Here is a 7,348-nt window from a genome sequence, read left to right on the forward strand (position 1 = left end):
AGGGGCGGGGTACACCCTGGACAGGTCGCAAGTCCATCACAGGGCTATTTAATATAATATTTATAAATTTATTTATTTAAAATAATTTATAATTTAATTTAATCTTGATCGCCATCATACCTTTTCAGTTTATGTCAAACCATACACTCAAGGCACATTGTTGTACGTCCATCTTCACTGGCTAAAGTGTGTGTCTTGACCCTGGGCTGAAAACATTATCTCCAATGAGCAGCAAACTGAGAGGGTGGAACAAGACATCTGTTAATTATYCTGTACCATGAGAGACATTAAAATGTTGGTATTATGTATGTTATAGGCACATACTGTAGGTCAATTCTATACCACTCATCAAGTCACAATGTTACCTATCATTTCCAACACTYCCACTTCAGCACATCTTCMCAACAATGCTTCATGCCAACAAACTTTCATAGAAATATTGTATTTTGTTGTAAAAACAGCAACCAAGAACTAGCAAGTGTAAATAAAAACAAGTAAAATCTGAAAGTAAGCCCTAAATAGACAAGGACAAAACTATTTTGGTGTGAACWTGGAGTCTCTATGAGTGCARAAAAACTRAATTTAGWCTCTCCTKGTTTTGCATAGATATATTTTTCTGTTTTGGTCATATTTTCAACCTGTTCAGTTTTCTCTAATTTCCGTGAAGTTTTGTGAACTACRTCACAGTTTTTGTGACAGAACTTCTAACTACAGTTTGGTGGTCTTCATTCTCCTCTGGCTCCAATATGTAAGGCTGGATGGACAAGGTTTCCCTTGTTGACATCTTTGAATTCATTTGTAAACAAAAAGTTTCTGCGCTGCTACATAGTCATAAAACCCATTATCAAACTAAAATGAACTGCTCTGGAAGCTGGATGGGGGCGGGGTATAAAACGCAGCGGATTCTGATGTTATCATCATGGATGAGAACATCCGAAGCAGGTGAAAATRCCTTGTTTTGATTTAAAGAGACAGCCTCAAAATTAGTTAATCTGAGACACACCTCAGGAAATAGGYGAAAGAGGGGCTTGTGGAGTTACAATAAGGAGGAATTCAGAYCAAAGCATTGAAGTTCCACTTATAGATCCTAACTGAATGATCTAAATGTAAAAAAAAGAATTGAAATGCATATGTTCACTTCAAGGATTATATTTTGGGCTAAAATAATACTGAAGTTTGTGGAAGGTTGGGTGTGTAMTATCTATATTCAGAGAGGACTGAACTATACGAACTATAAATCTATAGCAGTGAGAGGCGCTGAGCATAAGGTGTAGTTTGTATGAGTAGCAAAAAGAGTTGGGGGTAAAAAGAGATTTGAAAATTTAATGCAATTGAAAAGTTAAGACCTTCTCACACTGTAACGTTTTAGACAACTTATGCTGACTTATGAAAATGCTGTTATGACTACATTAATCATATATGTTACAGTACATATACGTATATGTGTATATGTCCAAATGAGGCTTCTTGTGGATTTTTTTATTCCATATTCAGCATAGACATTTTCAGTGTTGGACAAAATGTTCMTAAGTTGTCTAAAACGATATAGTGTGAGAGTGCCTTTAGACAGTGTGTGTCAGTTGAATATTTGCAAAATAAATCTGTAAAAGTCAAGAAACCTAAAGTGTGACTGTATAAACCATAAACAAAATCAACGTGCCAAATGCCGACATGTAAACTCCAAATAAAATTTGAATTATGTTCCTATGTATGAATTTTAGAGTTCCAAAATTGACTGGCTTTTTTAACGTGGTTCATCACGATTCCATTGATATTTATAAATATTATGTCTTGCACTTATTTTGTTGTTTTTTGTTTCTACATTGTGCAACATATAGCAAGGAGATACATCACAAAAGCAGATTGATGAGGTGGCTTCGGTGCTTTTGAGTCAGCAGCCTTAAAATAACCCAAACGCATGCAGACCCAACTTGTTTATTAAAACCTGTAAGAAAGGCTGCTGCTGTTGAGCACACCAAAACAGAACGGACCCTGTGGACTGTGGTGAACTTTCCAAAGATCAGCTTGTCACAGCAGCTCAGGAAATCTCCCCGAGGTGAGCTGCGGGTGCCAGCTGCTGCCGCTCCACTGGCACAGGTAAATGCCAGGAGCCCCACTTGGATACACTAGTGTACTACCACACAAACACAGAACCTACTCCCACTCACACAAAAYGTGTGAGTTCAGCTTTTAAGGCCACAGCACAACATTTTATTACTGCATAAGAGGTTAAAAATATCCCAGCAAAGAAACTAATATGATGGATTTTTTCACCCTTAATTGCTCTGCTATGAGCAAAATAAAACTGTTTTTTTGTTTGTTTGTTTTCTTGGGCTTTGATGGAATACCGGTACTCTTTTCCTCTGGTTGCATGTTTGAATGTTTCATAATTAACTGTATGACTGAGTATAATTTTATATCAGTTTTGATRGTTCTTTGTGCTTTTCCTTTTTGTTGAAAAGTGATGTAACACATAGAAATACTGTATATGCACCGGTGTGGGACTTCCACTGGCAGAACGAGCTCTTTATCGTCCTTCATTTAACTCTCGTGGACAAACAGAGTGTTGAAACCTYGTTGACTAAGTGCTGATTAGGTGCACATTCCACATTTTGCACATTGGCTTATTTTTCATCTCTCACTGATTTGCATCATAACAAATTATTTAAAATAAAGGCTTTAAAGTTCAATCAGCTTCTGATGCAATTTTAATAWATTGCTCAGAAAGGGATTTGACATGCATAACTGACATTCTGCTGTTTTTCTACCTGAAAGTGTTTGTTTTATTAGGGTTTGTTGTTAAAATGCAGTACAGACGAGGACCACCAGGTGTCTGTAGAGTTATAAGGATAGCTGTAGTTTATGGAGTTTCAAACATTTTTATTCCTCTATGTACACTGCATTTYAGGTGACATTGCTGCAGCTGTGCTCGTGTCACATGTACACACAGGAAAGGCCTTTATTCAGAAAACAGCTCCAGCAGCGCCTGCAGTTCAACCTCAGTCACAGTAATGAGCAGCCAGAGGAAACAAAGTAAAARTACAACCATAGACTGTAAAATAAAAATGTTGTGTTAGGCTGATAAGTCAGATATGAACTGGTCTRTGGAAGCTACAGTAAATACACTCCAGTTTGTGTTTCACATGCTCTAATTTTTATTTTTACCAAAAAAGTAGTTGRATTATCTCACATCAATCCAGCCTTTYATGATAATAAATAAACATTTAACTATGTAGTTTGCTGATTTKTTGCAATATTTTTGCAACAGTATACCACACAGATTGTATACAYCACTATGTATATGATGTAAAATTTATTCACCTTTTGAAATGGATGTTGCTGGAAAATACAGGATGGAAATCACATTTAACAACTCATAAAATTAGAAAAAATATTAAAAAATAAAAAGTACTTGCTTTCTTCCTAAACTGAGTGAATGTATTACCACTGACCTCAAAATGTTTTTTTTCATTGAGAATGAAAATAATCTCTCAAAGTTCTGACTGAAAGAAGCCGTGTATGTGAGCTGGTAGGGAAAATTATTTACAGAAAGACTAAAGCTTGTGTAGTAATAGTTTAAAGAGAGTTTAACCAGTTGTTCTCAATAATTTTATGCGATTGCTGAATTAAACAATAAATTTAAAATTGATTTGAAATTTACTTAGATTAAATTAAGATTTTTTTTCCTTTAGTGAGGTGTGTTGATTTATGTGGCGCTCCTCCTTCTTTAAGGCCATCAAGTTCCTAAAGTGTGTCTATACATTTTCAGAATGTAGTTTTGCATCTGGACTAGTTCTGTGGTCCAGATGGGTGCTGTAACTGCCCTTCATTGAAGTTTCACAAATCAAATAAAGGTTTCACAAATCACAAACTTAATTTTAAATGTTACGCAATCAGTATAGAATAAACTAGTCCAGGTTTGATGTGTCTAAGTGTTTTACTTTTTAATCTGGAGCAGATTAAATATGCTCAAGGTAGTGAAAATATATGTGGAATCACTCTTTAGCCATTTCCTGAATTGGAAGCTGTAATTGGAAATCACCTTCAGCTTTGTGTGACTCAGTAATGATAAAATAACTGCCCAGCTCGAAGGATTAAACATCAACAAACTGAAAGGTAAAACTACAACACCTAGACTCGTTAAACCTGTACTGGATTATTGTAGCAAAATATTTTAAACCAAGTTTGTGATTTGTGAAGCTTTTATTTGATTTGTGAAACTTCAATAAATATTCTTTTATACGTGTTCAATAACCCAGTACAGGTCTGAAGAGTCTAGTTCAGGTGTGGTCCAGATGGGAAAAGTGGTTTCACAAATCACAAGCTTTAAGTGCAGAATAATCTAGTCCAGGTTTGACGTGTCTTAAGTGTTTTATTTTTCAAACTAGAGCGGATTAAAGATGCCCAAGGCACTGAAAAAGTAGGTGGAATCGGCCTTTAGTCATTTCACGAATCGAAGGCTGCAATTAGAAATCCATGTCAGTGGGAGAAGCCCAGACAGAGCAGTAAATRGAGATTTGAAGCAAGCAGAATTGCATAGAATAGCGAAGGCCAGGCTATAACTTTGCCACCAGTAAAGAAAATCACAGTCATGGAGCAAAACATTTTCTTTACCTACTGATGAATTTGAATACTAACAATGGCTTTTATTCTGTGTCTGTCAGGAAAGAGGAAATGGCAGCCATCGAGACAGAACTACTGAGGGATTACAGATTTGGACAACAACAGCTGATAGAAATCTGGGGACAAGCATGTGCTCTCGCCATMACTAAGGTTTGCACAAATGTTTCCTTTATCTGCACTCTTTTTTTATGTCGCTATATTTAGGACCCGAACACTGAAGAAGTGGAAGGCCTTATTGTTTTCAACCTGATTTGTATTGTTTTTCTGCCAACTGGAGGTTTTTTCACCATGTTCTGGGCTGAGCATTATGAAACTTGGCAGTTACATGGAACAAGCTCAGATTGGAGAAAGATCCAGATGTGGGCGTGGCAAATTGGCTCACTAGCGCCCTCTAAACTTCAGCCCTTCTTATGACAAACATACACGTGAAATTTGGTACATAGGTACATCAATCCGTTACTRATAAAAACAGTCTCTTGGCGCCATATTGTAAAACCAACAGGAAGTCAGCCRTTTTGAAAAAAAAAAATTACAAAGTTTGGCAATTCTCACTTGTCACACCAAATGCTATCTTGTTYGCAAATTTGAGACATTGCGAGAGTTATAAATGAGGCGGCATCACTCGCACAGTTTATACCATTTAAATTGTTTTTGTCTTTTTGATCAACAACTGTGGCGTTCAGAGCAACAACTATTTGTTACCATTTAAAAATGTCAAACTCTTTCTTTCAGTTGCTTCACCAGTCTTGTAGGAATAAACTCATTTCAGGAATGGCATCATCGAATTCAGTAAGAAGCAAGCCTATCTGAAAGCATCAAAGTGCATTTCTCAGCACACCATTTCCAAAGGTCACCAATTTCTCCTCAACCCCTTCACACTTTCTCTCTATGACCCTCTGCAATCAACACAAAACTCAGCAGGTCCCTGCTCTGACCATTTGATTGAACAAGAGGGTAAAAAAGTCACAGCTGCTGCTCCTTACACTTCTAATTTGCATTACCTTCCTCACAAATGTCTGATTATCATGGAGAGCAACTGTTTTAAGTTTCTATGGCATTTACTTCTAAACATTTGCGAGGTTCACCTCAGAGCAGAACACCTGAGCTAACTCTTTGGCAGCTCTTCTGTACTAAAACCTCACAGACCCAGAGCCACAGCTCTTCGTTTAAATGGTGTGGTGGCAGTTTCATCGAGCTGGAGTCTGGACTGGCTGTCCAACAAGACAAATATCTTCTGCTTTTATTAACAGCTCTAATTGTTTTATAACTTGGAGGGTTATTTTACAAAGTCTGCAGCTATTCTCACTGCATTGTATTCTTCTCGGCTTTTCAGAGAACTTTTTCTAAGCTTCTTTTATAGAAAGAAAAAAAAGTAAACAATGCACTAACTTGTAGTTTTTATTTTTGAATGAATGTTAATGTGAAGGGGTGCCAAGTATAAATACAAAAAAATTCACTAACACATTTTTTATTATTTAGCTCACTGTTCTTACATTTTGATATTTTTTTTACTAAATGTTGAGTAGAATATGTAATATTAAACCCTAAATCTAAATGTGTAAATCTAAATGTCCCTCCGGTCCAGCAGATACAGTACATTAACCTTTCTGTATCTAAAGCACACTCTTCCCTTGGGCGGCCACCTTTTTAATTTTCTGCAGCTAATGATTGGAACCATCTGCAGAAATGCTACTACTTTTGTTCCATTTGCATCATTTAAAAACACAGTGAGAGCTTCGCTTGATGACTGTGAATGTGTTCTCAACTGACTCATCTGATTAAGTAAAGTTCAAATAAAAAAAGCTCTATCTTAAATGGTAAAGTTAAATATTGAAGTTTACATTTAAGTATTTCAGAAAAGAATGTAGCCTTTGCTCTTGGTGCTCGGCTCTTGTTAGAACATCATCATTCTGAGATAAAAGCAACTGCTAACACTGCTAATGCTACTAGCACTGCTAACAAGGCTAACACTTCCCTGCATGACATCAACATTGAAGTTGCGACTGGTGTCAGTTTTTCAATGTAAACTTAGCCTATAGACGTTTTTCATCAGCATTAGCAGTGTTAGCAGTGGCTAGTGTTAGCTAACCAAGATGATGTCCTGCAACAATTTCAAAGAAAACCTATTGTCTCAGGATGAGAATGACACAACATGAGCCGAGCACCAATGGCAAAGGCTGATGTAAACTTAAACATCGAACTTCAACATTTAAGATTTATATTTACACATTTACATATATATTTTTAATGTAATGTTGTGTAAATTGTACATTAAGGGCAGTGCAGTGGCTCAGTTGGTAGAGCTGATGCCTCTCAGCAAGGTCACCAGATCAAATCCTGGCTCGGGGACCTTTCTGGGTAGAGTTTGCATGTTCTCTCCGTGCATGTGTGGGTTCTCTCCGGGYACTCCGGCTTCCTCCCACACACCAAAAACATGACTGTTAGGTTAAGTGATAACTCTAAATTGTCCCTATTGTGAGTGAGAGTGAATGGTTGTCTGTTTCATTTGTCTCTATGTGTGTCACTGTGATGGACTTGTGACCTGTCCAGGGTGTACCCTACCTCTCACACTGTGACTGCTGGATATGGGCACCAGTGACCCCTGTGACCCTGAAAGAAAGAAATGGGTATAGATGGTGCATGGATATTATGTAAATTGTACATTAAGCCAGGGCTATTCAACTAAATTACTCCAGGGGCCACAGTTACTGCAGGTCAACAGCTG

General features: G+C 37.1%; 1 protein-coding gene across 1 annotated transcript in view; it reads left to right on the forward strand.

Annotated features, from left to right (window-relative positions):
* yjefn3 (YjeF N-terminal domain containing 3) overlaps window positions 1-7,348 on the forward strand; it is a gene marked incomplete at its 5' end in the record, with an annotated part of 75,353 nt that overhangs the window by 51,860 nt on the left and 16,145 nt on the right. Inside the window, 1 exon segment of the mRNA XM_014016771.1 lies at window positions 4,665-4,773. Coding sequence (XP_013872225.1) covers window positions 4,665-4,773 — 109 coding nt within the window.

Source organism: Austrofundulus limnaeus, unplaced genomic scaffold (assembly GCF_001266775.1).
Source record: "Austrofundulus limnaeus strain Quisiro unplaced genomic scaffold, Austrofundulus_limnaeus-1.0 Scaffold153, whole genome shotgun sequence".
Classification (NCBI taxonomy): Eukaryota; Metazoa; Chordata; class Actinopteri; order Cyprinodontiformes; family Rivulidae; genus Austrofundulus; species Austrofundulus limnaeus.